This window comes from Salmo salar, chromosome ssa12 (genome assembly GCF_905237065.1).
Source record: "Salmo salar chromosome ssa12, Ssal_v3.1, whole genome shotgun sequence".
Lineage (NCBI taxonomy): Eukaryota > Metazoa > Chordata > Actinopteri > Salmoniformes > Salmonidae > Salmo > Salmo salar.
The window spans coordinates 90,412,036-90,431,667 of NC_059453.1; the positions used below are offsets into that span (position 1 = coordinate 90,412,036).

Consider the following 19,632-nt stretch of genomic DNA (forward strand, 5'->3'; position numbering starts at 1 on the left):
GTCACTTCTGAGGAGACTTGTAGCTAAACATACATTCATGGTAGGTTGTAGATGTGTAAATACATGTGTTGTTGGTTGCATCTGTAATGTCTGAGTGTCATCAGAAGAGTAACATACATTCATGGTAGGTTGTAGATGTGTAAATACATGGTAGGTTGTAGATGTGTAAATTCATGGTAGGTTATAGATGTGTAAATTCATGGTAGGTTGTCATGTGTAAATTCATTATAGGTTGTAGATGTGTAAATTCATGGTAGGTTGTAGATGTGTAAATTCATGGCAGGTTGTAGATGTGTAAATTCATGGTAGGTTGTAGATGTGTAAATTCATGGTAGGTTGTAGATGTGTAAATTCATGGTAGGTTGTAGATGTGTAAATTCATGATAGGTTGTCATGTGTATACTTTATATTGATGTGATGATGCAATGTCCAAGCTTCACCAAAACGTGTAAACACTATTCATAGATTTCATAAGGAAGTGTATTCTAAAGAAATGATGACACATGGGTAATAGGACTAGAGAATAAATATGCAGAACCGCAGCAAAGTACAACTGATCAAAACGTTTACAAGAATAAGAACACTGTCTGAAAAAAGTCCCCGAAAAGAGTGGATGAGCTTACATGACTGTTACGATCAGAATCACCTATTGAACCATTTCAAAAGGAAAACATTAATGACTACTTACATACAGATACATCCAACCAATTATAAATAGTCAATCCATCGTGATATTCAATACTTCATAAAATCCTTCAAAAACAAAAAAACTAACAGAAAGGTTGAAGTCCAGCTTCACTATCTGTCTTCAACAACAGTTCCCAATAATCATGTCTTAGAGGTTGACCTTTGATCCCTCAGAGAGAACTATGCCCTCTGTCCCCTGTGTTTAGGGCCTCTTATAGAGCCAGCAGAGGCCAAGAGCCATCAGGGACAGGGACCTAAGAGTCCCTGTCCCTTACATCAGTTCATCAGAGTACCTGACTGTCCCTGACATTAAAGAAATAGACAAACAAGGAATAGAGAAACTGTGCATGTTCCTCTCTCATTACTTTGTGATCAAATGGCCTGAGCAGAAGGAATGGAGAGAGAGAGAGAGAGAGAGAGGGAAAGAAAGAAAGATAGAGAGACTCAGTGGCAGCTGTATCAGATCCCCATCTGGGCTTCTGCAGATGCTGGGAAGTGATTGGCTGAGAGCCTGAGAGCTTAGCTGACAAGCCAGGAAGCAGCCTCAGACACAAGCTCAGCCACTCCTCCACCTGAAGTCTGGAGGTGGTGTGTTTTTCAGCAGTAGCTGCTTTACTTCTCCAAGTCTGGTCTACCCCGCATTTGGGAGACAGAGGGCTCAGTCTTGAGATGTTTTGTGGTGGCATCATCCTCTTCTCCTCCACTCCACCTGGTCTCCCCTCCTCTGGCTGGCTCTTGAAGCCCCCTGCTGGTCTCCCCTCCTCTGGCTGGCTGTTGAAGCCCCCTGCTGGTCTCCCCTCCTCTGGCTGGCTCTTGAAGCCCCCTGCTGGTCTCCCCTCCTCTGGCTGGCTCTTGAAGCCCCCTGCTGGTCTCCCCTCCTCTGGCTGGCTCTTGAAGCCCCCTGCTGGTCTCTCCCTCCTCCTGTCCCTGTCTTATATCTGCAGTCCCCTACTGGTGGTCAGTGGTTTCTGTTTGATGACCCACTCTCCACTGGGGTTGTTGTTGTACAGGTCCAGGAGATAGGCCTCTGGATCCAGGCAGTGCTCACCTACAGGACAGAACAGAACAACACAAGGCAGAGTCAATACTGAGGGACAGATTATGTAATTTAACACGTTTTTATACAGGTTATTATCATTTAGATAAAACATCTCTTCTGCAAGAGAGATACTGAAAACAGTTTGAAACGAAAAACTTAAACTCCGCCTTGTTTTTGGTCTGTGAATGCACGTACATTATGAGTGGTGTGTGAATGATTGGGTCCAGTTCATAACAGTGCAGTAGCTACATTTGGAAGCATTTGTCTGCTCCGATAACTGCAGATGCACACCGTTGGCTCTCTCCCACTTCCTCTTTCTCTCCCTCATTGTCTCCCCCTCCCCCTTCTCTTCCTCTCTCTCGCTCTCTCTTTCTATCTCCCCTATCCCTCTCTCTCTCCCCCTCTCTTTCTCTCCCCCTCTCTCTCCCCCTCTCTTTCTCTCCCCCCTCTCTCCCTCTCTATCCCCCCTCTCTCCCTCTCTCTCTTTCCCCCCTCTCTCTTTCTCTCCCCTCTCTCTTTCTCTCCCCTCTCTCTTTCTCTCCCCCCTCTCTCCCTCTCTATCCCCCCCTCTCTCCCTCTCTCTCTTTTCCCCCCCTCTCTTTCTCTCTCCCCTCTCTTTCTCTCCCACACCTCTCCCTCTCTATCTCTAACCCCCCTCTCTCCCTCTCTTCCCCTCTCTCTCTTTTCCCCCTCTCTCTTTCTCTCCCCTCTCTCTCTCTTTCTCTCCCCTTCTCTCCTTCTCCCCTCCCTCTTTCTCTCTTTCTCTCCCCCCTCTCTCCCTCTCTATCCCCCCTCTCTCCCCTTCTCTCCTTCTCCCCCTCCCTCTTTCTCTCTTTCTCTCCCCCCTCTCTACCTCTCTCTCTTTCTCTCTCTATCCCCTGTTTTCCTCTCTCTCTCCCCCTCTCTACCCCTCTCTCTCCCTCCCCCCACCCCTCTCGCGGCCCCCCTCTCTCTCCAGTTCATTGCGTAAGGCCTGGCCAGCGTAATCAGTTCAATCAGCAGAAAGACATGTACATGTCAGAGTTACTCATGTAACCTTCTAATGTGGCTCTCAGCCTGATTAGATAGCAAACCGGGATTCAAAGTCTATTTGAAATAATTTATTGAATTGAGCTTGCCTGATGCAATTAAATAGCATTAGAAAGAATGGAAAGAAAACAAACACTCCAAGTTTTTGAAAGATTTGAAATAGTAGTTGAACCCATGTCTGGTAGATAGTCTGGGTATGGGGTGGAGGCTGGTAGATAGTCTGGGTAAGGGGTGGAGGCTGGTAGATAGTCTGGGTATGGGGTGGAGGCTGGTAGATAGTCTGGGTAAGGGGTGAAGGCTGGTAGATAGTCTGGGTATGGGGTGGAGGCTGGTAGATAGTCTGGGTATGGGGTGGAGGCTGGTAGATAGTCTGGGTATGGGGTGTAGGCTGGTAGATAGTCTGGGTATGGGGCGTAGGCTGGTAGATAGTCTGGGTATGGGGCGTAGGCTGGTAGATAGTCTGGGTAAGGGGTGGAGGCTGGTAGATAGTCTGGGTATGGGGCGTAGGCTGGTAGATAGTCTGGGTATGGGGCGTAGGCTGGTAGATAGTCTGGGTAAGGGGTGGAGGCTGGTAGATACTCTGGGTATGGGGTGGAGGCTGGTAGCTGGTCTGGGTATGGGTTGGAGGCTGGTAGATAGTCTGGGTAAGGGGTGGAGGCTGGTAGATAGTCTGGGTAAGGGGTGGAGGCAGGTAGATAGTCTGGGTATGGGTTGGAGGCTGGTAGATAGTCTGGGTATGGGGTGGAGGCTGGTAGATAGTCTGGGTATGGGGTGGAGGCTGGTAGGTAGTCTGGGTAAGGGGTGGAGGCTGGTAGATAGTCTGGGTATGGGTTGGAGGCTGGTAGATAGTCTGGGTATGGGTTGGAGGCTGGTAGATAGTCTGGGTATAGGGTGGAGGCTTGTCTTGTGGTACCTACCAATATTTCCTCCAACTTCATACATGGCACAGTCTGGGTAGGATCCCAAATCATTTACCAAACCATTCCTGTGATAAAGAACAGACAGACTTGGTATTCATTCAATGGATTCGCTCAACTTCAGCATTCTCAATTTCTGCTCAGTGAAATGCCAACATAGTATTTCTGAAGCAAGGTTTTCTATGCAGTGGTTTTACTGTGTGTTTAGAGGTCACCACTAGGACAGGGATTCAGTGGTTTTACTGTGTGTTTAGAGGTCACCACTAGGACAGGGATTCAGTGGTTTTACTGTGTGTTTAGAGGTCACCACTAGGACAGGGATTCAGTGGTTTTACTGTGTGTTTAGAGGTCACCACTAGGACAGGGATTCAGTGGTTTTACTGTGTGTTTAGAGGTCACCACTAGGACAGGGATTCAGTGGTTTTACTGTGTGTTTAGAGGTCACCACTAGGACAGGGATTCAGTGGTTTTACTGTGTGTTTAGAGGTCACCATTAGGACAGGGATTCAGTGGTTTTACTGTGTGTTTAGAGGTCACCACTAGGACATGGATTCAGTGGTTTTACTGTGTGTTTAGAGGTCACCACTAGGACATGGATTCAGTGGTTTTACTGTGTGTTTAGAGGTCACCACTAGGACATGGATTCAGTGGTTTTACTGTGTGTTTAGAGGTCACCACTAGGACATGGATTCAGTGGTTTTACTGTGTGTTTAGAGGTCACCACTAGGACAGGGGTCAATGGTTTTACTGTGTGTTTAGAGGTCACCATTAGGACAGGGATTCAGTGGTTTTACTGTGTGTTCAGAGGTCACCACTAGGACAGGGATTCAGTGGTTTTACTGTGTGTTTAGAGGTCACCACTAGGACATGGATTCAGTGGTTTTACTGTGTGTTTAGAGGTCACCACTAGGACATGGATTCAGTGGTTTTACTGTGTGTTTAGAGGTCACCACTAGGACAGGGATTCAATGGTTTTACTGTGTGTTTAGAGATCACCACTAGGACAGAGTTTTCCCTGATCAGCTGACGTATTCAGTAAAAACTGTACATGGGGTCAAAGGAGGGATACTAAAAGCCGTTTGATTGTTTCATTGATTGTAGTGTACTGTACCTCTTGAGCAGGCCCTTGGTGTTGTCAGAGCTGTAGAGGTGCCTGTAGAACTGAGCCAGCAGGTCTGATGCTCTGGAGTTTATGTTGACCTTGACCTCCATGGTGCTGCTCATCAGTTCTCCCACCTGGATCTTTACTGTACGACATGGCTGGTGGGGGTGGGGGGGACGAGACGAGGGAAACGGGGGAGAGGAGAGAGAAATAGAGAAATGCTATCAAAATAGATGCTATCAAAATAGATGCTATCAAAATAGATGCTAAATGATAGCCAGTGAGAGAAAACAAGTCCGAGTGTAAGTGCAAGTTACAACAGTATTAGTAGTTTGTAGAAAAACAGCTACCTCGGAGGAGTTCTTGTCAGGTTTACCCTTGCGGTCCTGGTGAATTTTCCTCAGCAGGTTCTTGATGCGGCGATCGCAGAACTGGTACCTTCGGTTACTGTTCTCATTCAGCTTACGCACCTGGCTCATCAGGAAGTTAGGGATCTGCCATGGAGGAAGATAGTTCATTCATTCACTTGTCATTACAATGATCTTCTTGTTGTTAACCTTTACATGAGTACATCCTAGTTTTTGATTTAACCTTTGAATACACACTATAGGTTGTCTGATGAGTAAACAGTAAGAGAGAGAAGCTGTGCAAAGGGACGTAAGTGTTGGTGGTAGGTTGGTGGGAGTGTCCCACACACCATAGCGGCGGGAAGATGTTTTGAGCGGGGGGGGCTGACCTCGGCGTGGGTGTTGGTTCTCTCTTTCCCATCCGTTAGACTACGTGACTCTCACTCAGTTTCTGTCTGACACACCGTACACACAAGCTCCCGTTAGGCATCCAGAAATGACTGCTTCTAAAAACATATCTAACTGATGGGACCCACACAACCAGAACAAGCTATGCTTTTATCCAAATCACGACAGCTTTATCTTCAACTCAAAATAGACAGGTTGATTAAAGTAGGGAAATAAATGTTCAAACCACGAGCTGCAGTTTTGGAATAATACATGCATCTCGTCTATTTTAGGCTTTATTAGCAAACTGCTAGTGTGTCAATTAGAATGAGTTAAACCCCCCCTAACTGCTAGTGTGTCATTTAGAATGAGTTAAACCCCCCTAACTGCTACTGTGTCATTTAGAATGAGTTAAACCCCCTAACTGCTAGTGTGTCATTTAGAATGAGTTAAACCCCCCTAACTGCTAGTGTGTCATTTAGAATGAGTTAAAACCCCCTAACTGCTAGTGTGTCAATTAGAATGAGTTAAAACCCCCTAACTGCTAGTGTGTCATTTAGAATGAGTTAAACCCCCTAACTGCTAGTGTGTCATTTAGAATGAGTTAAACCCCCTAACTGCTAGTGTGTCATTTAGAATGAGTTAAACCCCCCTAACTGCTAGTGTGTCATTTAGAATGAGTTAAACCCCCCCTAACTGCTAGTGTGTCATTTAGAATGAGTTAAACCCCCCTAACTGCTAGTGTGTCATTTAGAATGAGTTAAACCCCCTAACTGCTAGTGTGTCATTTAGAATGAGTTAAACCCCCTAACTGCTAGTGTGTCATTTAGAATGAGTTAAAACAAACTGCTAGTGTGTCATTTAGAATGAGTTAAACCCCCTAACTGCTAGTGTGTCATTTAGAATGAGTTTAAAAAACCCTAACTGCTAGTGTGTCATTTAGAATGAGTTAAACCCCCCTAACTGCTAGTGTGTCAATTAGAATGAGTTAAAACAAACTAACTGCTAGTGTGTGTCACAAAAAGAGCCGTGTTGAATAGACCAAACTGCAGCGGGAATATGGATGCTCATGTTTTAATTCAAAAAGGAGTAACGCATCCACTGGAAACCAATATACACGACAGGAACAGTTTTGCAGGCACACAACACGCAGTGCAAAAACAAGTACCCCGAAAACCAAACAAACACACACCTACTTATGGGACTCCCAATCAGAGGCAACTAGAAACACCTGCCTCCAATTGAGAGTCCAGCACCCAAAACTACACATAGAAAAACAAACCTAGAACCTATACCAAACTAATACACCCCACTACACCACACACAAAACCCCATAATACAAAACAAATATACCTCTGCCACGTCCTGACCAAATATAATAGAAATAATACCTAAATATTGGTCAGGACGTGACAGTGTGTCATTTAGAATGAGTTAAAAAAAAAACTAACTGCTAGTGTGTCATTTAGAATGAGTTAAAACAAACTAACTGCTAGTGTGTCATTTAGAATGAGTTAAACCCCCCTAACTGGTAGTGTGTCATTTGGAATGAGTTAAACCCCCCTAACTGCTAGTGTGTCAATTAGAATGAGTTAAAACAAACTAACTGCTAGTGTGTCATTTAGAATGAGTTAAACCCCCCAAACTGCTAGTGTGTCATTTAGAATGAGTTAAACCCCCCTAACTGCTAGTGTGTCATTTAGAATGAGTTAAAACCCCCTAACTGCTAGTGTGTCATTTAGAATGAGTTAAACCCCCCTAACTGCTAGTGTGTCATTTAGAATGAGTTAAACCCCCCTAACTGCTAGTGTGTCATTTAGAATGAGTTAAAACAAACTAACTGCTAGTGTGTCATTTAGAATGAGTTAAACCCCCTAACTGCTAGTGTGTCATTTAGAATGAGTTAAACCCCCCTAACTGCTAGTGTGTCATTTAGAATGAGTTTAAAAAACCCTAACTGCTAGTGTGTCATTTAGAATGAGTTAACCCCCCCTAACTGCTAGTGTGTCAATTAGAATGAGTTAAAACAAACTAACTGCTAGTGTGTCATTTAGAATGAGTAAAAAAAAAAACTAACTGCTAGTGTGTCATTTAGAATGAGTTAAAACAAACTAACTGCTAGTGTGTCATTTAGAATGAGTTAAACCCCCCTAACTGGTAGTGTGTCATTTGGAATGAGTTAAACCCCCCTAACTGCTAGTGTGTCAATTAGAATGAGTTAAAACAAACTAACTGCTAGTGTGTCATTTAGAATGAGTTAAACCCCCCCAAACTGCTAGTGTGTCATTTAGAATGAGTTAAACCCCCCCTAACTGCTAGTGTGTCATTTAGAATGAGTTAAACCCCCCTAACTGCTAGTGTGTCATTTAGAATGAGTTAAACCCCCCTAACTGCTAGTGTGTCATTTAGAATGAGTTAAACCCCCCTAACTGCTAGTGTGTCATTTAGAATGAGTTAAAACAAACTAACTGCTAGTGTGTCATTTAGAATGAGTTAAACCCCCTAACTGCTAGTGTGTCATTTAGAATGAGTTAAACCCCCCTAACTGCTAGTGTGTCATTTAGAATGAGTTTAAAAAACCCTAACTGCTAGTGTGTCATTTAGAATGAGTTAACCCCCCCTAACTGCTAGTGTGTCAATTAGAATGAGTTAAAACAAACTAACTGCTAGTGTGTCATTTAGAATGAGTAAAAAAAAAACGAACTGCTAGTGTGTCATTTAGAATGAGTTAAAACAAACTAACTGCTAGTGTGTCATTTAGAATGAGTTAAACCCCCCTAACTGCTAGTGTGTCATTTAGAATGAGTTAAACCCCCCTAACTGCTAGTGTGTCATTTAGAATGAGTTAAACCCCCCTAACTGCTAGTGTGTCATTTAGAATGAGTTAAAACAAACTGCTAGTGTGTCATTTAGAATGAGTTAAACCCCCCTAACTGCTAGTGTGTCATTTAGAATGAGTTTAAAAAACCCTAACTGCTAGTGTGTCATTTAGAATGAGTTAACCCCCCCTAACTGCTAGTGTGTCAATTAGAATGAGTTAAAACAAACTAACTGCTAGTGTGTGTCACAAAAAGAGCCGTGTTGAATAGACCAAACTGCAGCGGGAATATGGATGCTCATGTTTTAATTCAAAAAAGGAGTAACGCATCCACTGGAAACCAATATACACGACAGGAACAGTTTTGCAGGCACACAACACGCAGTGCAAAAACAAGTACCCCCGAAAACCAAACAAACACACACCTACTTATGGGACTCCCAATCAGAGGCAACTAGAAACACCTGCCTCCAATTGAGAGTCCAGCACCCAAAACTACACATAGAAAAACAAACCTAGAACCTATACCAAACTAATACACCCCACTACACCACACACAAAACCCCATAATACAAAACAAATATACCTCTGCCACGTCCTGACCAAATATAATAGAAATAATACCTAAATATTGGTCAGGACGTGACAGTGTGTCATTTAGAATGAGTTAAAAAAAAAACTAACTGCTAGTGTGTCATTTAGAATGAGTTAAAACAAACTAACTGCTAGTGTGTCATTTAGAATGAGTTAAACCCCCCTAACTGGTAGTGTGTCATTTGGAATGAGTTAAACCCCCCTAACTGCTAGTGTGTCAATTAGAATTAGTTAAAACAAACTAACTGCTAGTGTGTCATTTAGAATGAGTTAAACCCCCCCAAACTGCTAGTGTGTCATTTAGAATGAGTTAAACCCCCCCTAACTGCTAGTGTGTCATTTAGAATGAGTTAAACCCCCCTAACTGCTAGTGTGTCATTTAGAATGAGTTAAACCCCCCTAACTGCTAGTGTGTCATTTAGAATGAGTTAAACCCCCTAACTGCTAGTGTGTCATTTAGAATGAGTTAAAACAAACTAACTGCTAGTGTGTCATTTAGAATGAGTTAAACCCCCCTAACTGCTAGTGTGTCATTTAGAATGAGTTAAACCCCCCTAACTGCTAGTGTGTCATTTAGAATGAGTTTAAAAAACCCTAACTGCTAGTGTGTCATTTAGAATGAGTTAACCCCCCCTAACTGCTAGTGTGTCAATTAGAATGAGTTAAAACAAACTAACTGCTAGTGTGTCATTTAGAATGAGTAAAAAAAAAAACTAACTGCTAGTGTGTCATTTAGAATGAGTTAAAACAAACTAACTGCTAGTGTGTCATTTAGAATGAGTTAACCCCCCCTAACTGCTAGTGTGTCAATTAGAATGAGTTAAAACAAACTAACTGCTAGTGTGTCATTTAGAATGAGTAAAAAAAAAAACTAACTGCTAGTGTGTCATTTAGAATGAGTTAAAACAAACTAACTGCTAGTGTGTCATTTGGAATGAGTTAAATCCCCCTAACTGCTAGTGTGTCATTTAGAATGAGTTAAACCCCCCTAACTGGTAGTGTGTCATTTAGAATGAGTTAAACCCCCCTAACTGCTAGTGTGTCAATTAGAATGAGTTAAAACAAACTAACTGCTAGTATGTCATTTAGAATGAGTTAAACCCCCCTAACTGCTAGTGTGTCATTTAGAATGAGTTAAACCCCCCTAACTGCTAGTGTGTCATTTAGAATGAGTTAAACCCCCTAACTGCTAGTGTGTCATTTAGAATGAGTTAAACCCCCCTAACTGCTAGTGTGTCATTTAGAATGAGTTAAACCCCCCTAACTGCTAGTGTGTCATTTAGAATGAGTTAAAACAAACTAACTGCTAGTGTGTCATTTAGAATGAGTTAAACCCCCCTAAATGCTAGTGTGTCATTTAGAATGAGTTAAACCCCCGAACTGCTAGTGTGTCATTTAGAATGAGTTAAACCCCCCTAACTGCTAGTGTGTCATTTAGAATGAGTTTAAAAAACCCTAACTGCTAGTGTGTCATTTAGAATGAGTTAACCCCCCCTAACTGCTAGTGTGTCAATTAGAATGAGTTAAAACAAACTAACTGCTAGTGTGTCATTTAGAATGAGTAAAAAAAAAAACTAACTGCTAGTGTGTCATTTAGAATGAGTTAAAACAAACTAACTGCTAGTGTGTCATTTAGAATGAGTTAAACCCCCCTAACTGCTAGTGTGTCATTTAGAATGAGTTAAACCCCCCTAACTGCTAGTGTGTCAATTAGAATGAGTTAAAACAAACTAACTGCTAGTGTGTCATTTAGAATGAGTTAAAACAAACTAACTGCTAGTGTGTCATTTAGAATGAGTTAAAACAAACTAACTGCTAGTGTGTCATTTAGAATGAGTTAAAACCCCCCTAACTGCTAGTGTGTCATTTAGAATGGGTTAAACCCCCCTAACTGCTAGTGTGTCATTTAGAATGAGTTAAACCCCCCTAACTGCTAGTGTGTCATTTGGAATGAGTTAAATCCCCATAACTGCTAGTGTGTCATTTAGAATGAGTTAAAACAAACTAACTGCTAGTGTGTCATTTAGAATGAGTTAAACCCCCCTTAACTGCTAGTGTGTCATTTAGAATGAGTTAAAACCCCCCTAACTGCTAGTGTGTCATTTAGAATGAGTTAAACCCCCCCTAACTGCTAGTGTGTCATTTAGAATGAGTTAAACCCCCCTAACTGCTAGTGTGTCATTTAGAATGAGTTAAAACAAACTAACTGCTAGTGTGTCATTTAGAATGAGTTAAACCCCCCTAACTGCTAGTGTGTCATTTAGAATGAGTTAAACCCCCTAACTGCTAGTGAGTCATTTAGAATGAGTTAAACCCCCGAACTGCTAGTGTGTCATTTAGAATGAGTTAACCCCCCCTAACTGCTAGTGTGTCATTTAGAATGAGTTAAACCCCCCTAACTGCTAGTGTGTTAATTAGAATGAGTTAAAACCCCCCTAACTGCTAGTGTGTCATTTAGAATGAGTTAAAACCCTAACTGCTAGTGTGTCAATTAGAATGAGTTAAACCCCCCTAACTGCTAGTGTGTCATTTAGAATGAGTTAAAACCCCCTAACTGCTAGTGTGTCATTTAGAATGAGTTAAAACAAACTAACTGCTAGTGTGTCATTTAGAATGAGTTAAAACAAACTAACTGCTAGTGTGTCATTTAGAATGAGTTAAACCCCCTAACTGCTAGTGTGTCATTTAGAATGAGTTAAACCCCCTAACTGCTAGTGTGTTATTTAGAATGAGTTAAACCCCCGAACTGCTAGTGTGTCATTTAGAATGAGTTAACCCCCCTAACTGCTAGTGTGTCATTTAGAATGAGTTAAACCCCCTAACTGCTAGTGTGTTAATTAGAATGAGTTAAAAAAACCTAACTGCTAGTGTGTCATTTAGAATGAGTTAAAACCCTAACTGCTAGTGTGTCAATTAGAATGAGTTAAACCCCCTAACTGCTAGTGTGTCATTTAGAATGAGTTAAACCCCCTAACTGCTAGTGTGTCATTTAGAATGAGTTAAAACCCCTAACTGCTAGTGTGTCATTTAGAATGAGTTAAAACAAACTAACTGCTAGTGTGTCATTTAGAATGAGTTAAAACAAACTAACTGCTAGTGTGTCATTTAGAATGAGTTAAACCCCCTAACTGCTAGTGTGTCATTTAGAATGAGTTAAACCCCCTAACTGCTAGTGTGTCATTTAGAATGAGTTAAAACAAACTAACTGCTTGTGTGTCAATTAGAATGAGTTAAAAAAACCTAACTGCTAATGTGTCATTTAGAATGAGTTAAAACCCCCCTAACTGCTAGTGTGTCAATTAGAATGAGTTAAACCCCCCTAACTGCTAGTGTGTCATTTAGAATGAGTTAAACCCCCCTAACTGCTAGTGTGTCATTTAGAATGAGTTAAACCCCCCTAACTGCTACTGTGTCATTTAGAATGAGTTAAACCCCCCTAACTGCTAGTGTGTCATTTAGAATGAGTTAAAACAAACTAACTGCTAGTGTGTCATTTAGAATGAGTTAAACCCCCTAACTGCTAGTGTGTCATTTAGAATGAGTTAAACCCCCTAACTGCTAGTGTGTCATTTAGAATGAGTTAAAACAAACTAACTGCTAGTGTGTCATTTAGAATGAGTTAAACCCCCATGTAGGGATAGAATGAGTAACCCCCTAACTGCTAGTGTGTCATTAGAAGAGCCCCGAACTGCTAGTGTGTCATTTAGAATGAGTTAACCCCCCTAACTGCTAGTGTGTCATTTAGAATGAGTTAAACCCCCCTAACTGCTAGTGTGTTAATTAGAATGAGTTAAAACCCCCCTAACTGCTAGTGTGTCATTTAGAATGAGTTAAACCCCCTAACTGCTAGTGTGTCAATTAGAATGAGTTAAACCCCCCTAACTGCTAGTGTGTCATTTAGAATGAGTTAAAACCCCCTAACTGCTAGTGTGTCATTTAGAATGAGTTAAACCCCCCTAACTGCTAGTGTGTCATTTAGAATGAGTTAAACCCCCGAACTGCTAGTGTGTCATTTAGAATGAGTTAACCCCCCTAACTGCTAGTGTGTCATTTAGAATGAGTTAAACCCCCTAACTGCTAGTGTGTCATTTAGAATGAGTTAAAACCCCCTAACTGTTAGTGTGTCATTTAGAATGAGTTAAACCCCCTAACTGCTAGTGTGTTAATTAGAATGAGTTAAAAACCCCCTAACTGCTAGTGTGTCATTTAGAATGAGTTAAAACCCTAACTGCTAGTGTGTCAATTAGAATGAGTTAAACCCCCTAACTGCTAGTGTGTCATTTAGAATGAGTTAAACCCCCCTAACTGCTAGTGTGTCATTTAGAATGAGTTAAAACCCCCCAACTGCTAGTGTGTCATTTAGAATGAGTTAAACCCCCCTAACTGCTAGTGTGTCAATTAGAATGAGTTAAAACAAACTAACTGCTAGTGTGTCATTTAGAATGAGTTAAACCCCCTAACTGCTAGTGTGTCATTTAGAATGAGTTAAACCCCCTAACTGCTAGTGTGTCATTTAGAATGAGTTAAACCCCCTAACTGCTAGTGTGTCATTTAGAATGAGTTAAACCCCCTAACTGCTAGTGTGTCATTTAGAATGAGTTAAAACAAACTAACTGCTAGTGTGTCATTTAGAATGAGTTAACCCCCCTAACTGCTAGTGTGTCATTTAGAATGAGTTAAACCCCCTAACTGCTAGTGTGTCATTTAGAATGAGTTAAAACAAACTAACTGCTAGTGTGTCATTTAGAATGAGTTAAACCCCCTAACTGCTAGTGTGTCATTTAGAATGAGTCAAACCCCCCTAACTGCTAGTGTGTCATTTAGAATGAGTTAAAAACCCCGAACTGCTAGTGTGTCATTTAGAATGAGTTAAACCCCCTAACTGCTAGTGTGTCATTTAGAATGAGTTAAACCCCCTAACTGCTAGTGTGTCATTTAGAATGAGTTAAAACAAACTAACTGCTAGTGTGTCATTTAGAATGAGTTAAACCCCCTAATTGCTAGTGTGTCATTTAGAATGAGTTAAACCCCCTAACTGCTAGTGTGTCATTTAGAATGAGTTAAACCCCCTAACTGCTAGTGTGTCAATTAGAATGAGTTATACCCTCCTAAGTGCTAGTGTGTCATTTAGAATGAGTTAAAACCCCTAACTGCTAGTGTGTCATTTAGAATGAGTTAAACCCCCTAACTGCTAGTGTGTCATTTAGAATGAGTTAAAACCCCCTAACTGCTAGTGTGTCATTTAGAATGAGTTAAACCCCCTTAACTGCTAGTGTGTCATTTAGAATGAGTTAAAACAAACTAACTGCTAGTGTGTCATTTAGAATGAGTTAAACCCCCTAACTGCTAGTGTGTCATTTAGAATGAGTTAAACCCCCTAACTGCTAGTGTGTCATTTAGAATGAGTTAAAACAAACTAACTGCTAGTGTGTCATTTAGAATGAGTTAAACCCCCCTAACTGCTAGTGTGTCATTTAGAATGAGTTAAAATAAAACTAACTGCTAGTGTGTCATTTAGAATGAGTTAAACCCTCCTAACTGCTAGTGTGTCATTTAGAATGAGTTAAAACAAACTAACTGCTAGTGTGTCATTTAGAATGAGTTAAAACCCCCTAACTGCTAGTGTGTCAATTAGAATGAGTTAAAACCCCCCTAACTGCTAGTGTGTCATTTAGAATGAGTTAAACCCCCCTAACTGCTAGTGTGTCATTTATAATGAGTTAAAAACCCCCCTAACTGCTAGTGTGTCATTTAGAATGAGTTAAAACCCCCCTAACTGCTAGTGTGTCAATTAGAATGAGTTAAAACCCCCCTAACTGCTAGTGTGTCATTTAGAATGAGTTAAACCCCCTAACTGCTAGTGTGTCATTTAGAATGAGTTAAAACCCCCCTAACTGCTAGTGTGTCAATTAGAATGAGTTAAAACCCCCTAACTGCTAGTGTGTCATTTAGAATGAGTTAAACCCCCCTAACTGCTACTGTGTCATTTAGAATGAGTTAAACCCCCTAACTGCTAGTGTGTCATTTAGAATGAGATAAAACAAACTAACTGCTAGTGTGACATTTAGAATGAGTTAAACCCCCTTAACTGCTAGTGTGTCATTTAGAATGAGTTAAAACAAACTAACTGCTTGTGTGTCAATTACAATGAGTTAAAAAAACCTAACTGCTAATGTGTCATTTAGAATGAGTTAAAACCCCCCTAACTGCTAGTGTGTCAATTAGAATGAGTTAAACCCCCCTAACTGCTAGTGTGTCATTTAGAATGAGTTAAACCCCCTAACTGCTACTGTGTCATTTAGAATGAGTTATACCCCCCTAACTGCTAGTGTGTCATTTAGAATGAGTTAAAACAAACTAACTGCTAGTGTGTCATTTAGAATGAGTTAAACCCCCCTAACTGCTAGTGTGTCATTTAGAATGAGTTAAACCCCCCTAACTGCTAGTGTGTCATTTAGAATGAGTTAAAACAAACTAACTGCTAGTGTGTCATTTAGAATGAGTTAAACCCCCTAAATGCTAGTGTGTCATTTAGAATGAGTTAACCCCCCCTAACTGCTAGTGTGTCATTTAGAATGAGTTAAACCCCCGAACTGCTAGTGTGTCATTTAGAATGAGTTAACCCCCCCTAACTGCTAGTGTGTCATTTAGAATGAGTTAAACCCCCCTAACTGCTAGTGTGTTAATTAGAATGAGTTAAAACCCCCCTAACTGCTAGTGTGTCATTTAGAATGAGTTAAAACAAACTAACTGCTAGTGTGTCATTTAGAATGAGTTAAAACAAACTAACTGCTAGTGTGTCATTTAGAATGAGTTAAAACAAACTAACTGCTAGTGTGTCATTTAGAATGAGTTAAAACCCCCCTAACTGCTAGTGTGTCATTTAGAATGGGTTAAACCCCCCTAACTGCTAGTGTGTCATTTAGAATGAGTTAAACCCCCCTAACTGCTAGTGTGTCATTTGGAATGAGTTAAATCCCCATAACTGCTAGTGTGTCATTTAGAATGAGTTAAAACAAACTAACTGCTAGTGTGTCATTTAGAATGAGTTAAACCCCCCTTAACTGCTAGTGTGTCATTTAGAATGAGTTAAAACCCCCCTAACTGCTAGTGTGTCATTTAGAATGAGTTAAACCCCCCCTAACTGCTAGTGTGTCATTTAGAATGAGTTAAACCCCCTAACTGCTAGTGTGTCATTTAGAATGAGTTAAAACAAACTAACTGCTAGTGTGTCATTTAGAATGAGTTAAACCCCCCTAACTGCTAGTGTGTCATTTAGAATGAGTTAAACCCCCTAACTGCTAGTGAGTCATTTAGAATGAGTTAAACCCCCGAACTGCTAGTGTGTCATTTAGAATGAGTTAACCCCCCCTAACTGCTAGTGTGTCATTTAGAATGAGTTAAACCCCCCTAACTGCTAGTGTGTTAATTAGAATGAGTTAAAACCCCCCTAACTGCTAGTGTGTCATTTAGAATGAGTTAAAACCCTAACTGCTAGTGTGTCAATTAGAATGAGTTAAACCCCCCTAACTGCTAGTGTGTCATTTAGAATGAGTTAAAACCCCCTAACTGCTAGTGTGTCATTTAGAATGAGTTAAAACAAACTAACTGCTAGTGTGTCATTTAGAATGAGTTAAAACAAACTAACTGCTAGTGTGTCATTTAGAATGAGTTAAACCCCCTAACTGCTAGTGTGTCATTTAGAATGAGTTAAACCCCCTAACTGCTAGTGTGTTATTTAGAATGAGTTAAACCCCCGAACTGCTAGTGTGTCATTTAGAATGAGTTAACCCCCCCTAACTGCTAGTGTGTCATTTAGAATGAGTTAAACCCCCCTAACTGCTAGTGTGTTAATTAGAATGAGTTAAAAAAAACCTAACTGCTAGTGTGTCATTTAGAATGAGTTAAAACCCTAACTGCTAGTGTGTCAATTAGAATGAGTTAAACCCCCCTAACTGCTAGTGTGTCATTTAGAATGAGTTAAACCCCCCTAACTGCTAGTGTGTCATTTAGAATGAGTTAAAACCCCCTAACTGCTAGTGTGTCATTTAGAATGAGTTAAAACAAACTAACTGCTAGTGTGTCATTTAGAATGAGTTAAAACAAACTAACTGCTAGTGTGTCATTTAGAATGAGTTAAACCCCCTAACTGCTAGTGTGTCATTTAGAATGAGTTAAACCCCCTAACTGCTAGTGTGTCATTTAGAATGAGTTAAAACAAACTAACTGCTTGTGTGTCAATTAGAATGAGTTAAAAAAACCTAACTGCTAATGTGTCATTTAGAATGAGTTAAAACCCCCCTAACTGCTAGTGTGTCAATTAGAATGAGTTAAACCCCCCTAACTGCTAGTGTGTCATTTAGAATGAGTTAAACCCCCTAACTGCTAGTGTGTCATTTAGAATGAGTTAAACCCCCTAACTGCTACTGTGTCATTTAGAATGAGTTAAACCCCCTAACTGCTAGTGTGTCATTTAGAATGAGTTAAAACAAACTAACTGCTAGTGTGTCATTTAGAATGAGTTAAACCCCCTAACTGCTAGTGTGTCATTTAGAATGAGTTAAACCCCCTAACTGCTAGTGTGTCATTTAGAATGAGTTAAAACAAACTAACTGCTAGTGTGTCATTTAGAATGAGTTAAACCCCCTAAATGCTAGTGTGTCATTTAGAATGAGTTAACCCCCCCTAACTGCTAGTGTGTCATTTAGAATGAGTTAAACCCCCGAACTGCTAGTGTGTCATTTAGAATGAGTTAACCCCCCCTAACTGCTAGTGTGTCATTTAGAATGAGTTAAACCCCCCTAACTGCTAGTGTGTTAATTAGAATGAGTTAAAACCCCCTAACTGCTAGTGTGTCATTTAGAATGAGTTAAACCCCTAACTGCTAGTGTGTCAATTAGAATGAGTTAAACCCCCTAACTGCTAGTGTGTCATTTAGAATGAGTTAAAACCCCTAACTGCTAGTGTGTCATTTAGAATGAGTTAAACCCCCTAACTGCTAGTGTGTCATTTAGAATGAGTTAAACCCCCGAACTGCTAGTGTGTCATTTAGAATGAGTTAACCCCCCTAACTGCTAGTGTGTCATTTAGAATGAGTTAAACCCCCTAACTGCTAGTGTGTCATTTAGAATGAGTTAAAACCCCCCTAACTGTTAGTGTGTCATTTAGAATGAGTTAAACCCCCCTAACTGCTAGTGTGTTAATTAGAATGAGTTAAAAACCCCCTAACTGCTAGTGTGTCATTTAGAATGAGTTAAAACCCTAACTGCTAGTGTGTCAATTAGAATGAGTTAAACCCCCCTAACTGCTAGTGTGTCATTTAGAATGAGTTAAACCCCCCTAACTGCTAGTGTGTCATTTAGAATGAGTTAAAACCCCCCAACTGCTAGTGTGTCATTTAGAATGAGTTAAACCCCCCTAACTGCTAGTGTGTCAATTAGAATGAGTTAAAACAAACTAACTGCTAGTGTGTCATTTAGAATGAGTTAAACCCCCTAACTGCTAGTGTGTCATTTAGAATGAGTTAAACCCCCTAACTGCTAGTGTGTCATTTAGAATGAGTTAAAACCCCTAACTGCTAGTGTGTCATTTAGAATGAGTTAAACCCCCCTAACTGCTAGTGTGTCATTTAGAATGAGTTAAAACAAACTAACTGCTAGTGTGTCATTTAGAATGAGTTAACCCCCCCCTAACTGCTAGTGTGTCATTTAGAATGAGTTAAACCCCCCTAACTGCTAGTGTGTCATTTAGAATGAGTTAAAACAAACTAACTGCTAGTGTGTCATTTAGAATGAGTTAAACCCCCCTAACTGCTAGTGTGTCATTTAGAATGAGTCAAACCCCCCTAACTGCTAGTGTGTCATTTAGAATGAGTTAAAAACCCCGAACTGCTAGTGTGTCATTTAGAATGAGTTAAACCCCCCTAACTGCTAGTGTGTCATTTAGAATGAGTTAAACCCCCCTAACTGCTAGTGTGTCATTTAGAATGAGTTAAAACAAACTAACTGCTAGTGTGTCATTTAGAATGAGTTAAACCCCCTAATTGCTAGTGTGTCATTTAGAATGAGTTAAACCCCCTAACTGCTAGTGTGTCATTTAGAATGAGTTAAACCCCCCTAACTGCTAGTGTGTCAATTAGAATGAGTTATACCCTCCTAAGTGCTAGTGTGTCATTTAGAATGAGTTAAAACCCCCTAACTGCTAGTGTGTCATTTAGAATGAGTTAAACCCCCCTAACTGCTAGTGTGTCATTTAGAATGAGTTAAACCCCCCTAACTGCTAGTGTGTCATTTAGAATGAGTTAAACCCCCTTAACTGCTAGTGTGTCATTTAGAATGAGTTAAAACAAACTAACTGCTAGTGTGTCATTTAGAATGAGTTAAACCCCCTAACTGCTAGTGTGTCATTTAGAATGAGTTAAACCCCCCTAACTGCTAGTGTGTCATTTAGAATGAGTTAAAACAAACTAACTGCTAGTGTGTCATTTAGAATGAGTTAAACCCCCCTAACTGCTAGTGTGTCATTTAGAATGAGTTAAAATAAAACTAACTGCTAGTGTGTCATTTAGAATGAGTTAAACCCTCCTAACTGCTAGTGTGTCATTTAGAATGAGTTAAAACAAACTAACTGCTAGTGTGTCATTTAGAATGAGTTAAAACCCCCCTAACTGCTAGTGTGTCAATTAGAATGAGTTAAAACCCCCCTAACTGCTA

General features: G+C 40.6%; 1 protein-coding gene across 3 annotated transcripts in view; it reads right to left on the minus strand.

Annotated features, from left to right (window-relative positions):
* Nucleotides 1–548: 548 nt before the first annotated feature.
* Nucleotides 549–19,632, minus strand: part of LOC106566115 (rho GTPase-activating protein 40) — a 65,442-nt gene continuing 46,358 nt past the window's right edge. For all 3 annotated transcript variants that reach the window (XM_045691906.1, XM_045691908.1, XM_045691905.1), the window contains 4 exons: nt 5,125–5,268; nt 4,784–4,932; nt 3,673–3,740; nt 549–1,735 (listed from right to left, as the gene is read on the minus strand). In XM_045691906.1, the coding sequence (XP_045547862.1) occupies nt 1,620–1,735; nt 3,673–3,740; nt 4,784–4,932; nt 5,125–5,268 (477 nt within the window). In that variant the 3' untranslated portion in view covers nt 549–1,619. The remainder of the gene's footprint in view (nt 1,736–3,672; nt 3,741–4,783; nt 4,933–5,124; nt 5,269–19,632) is intronic.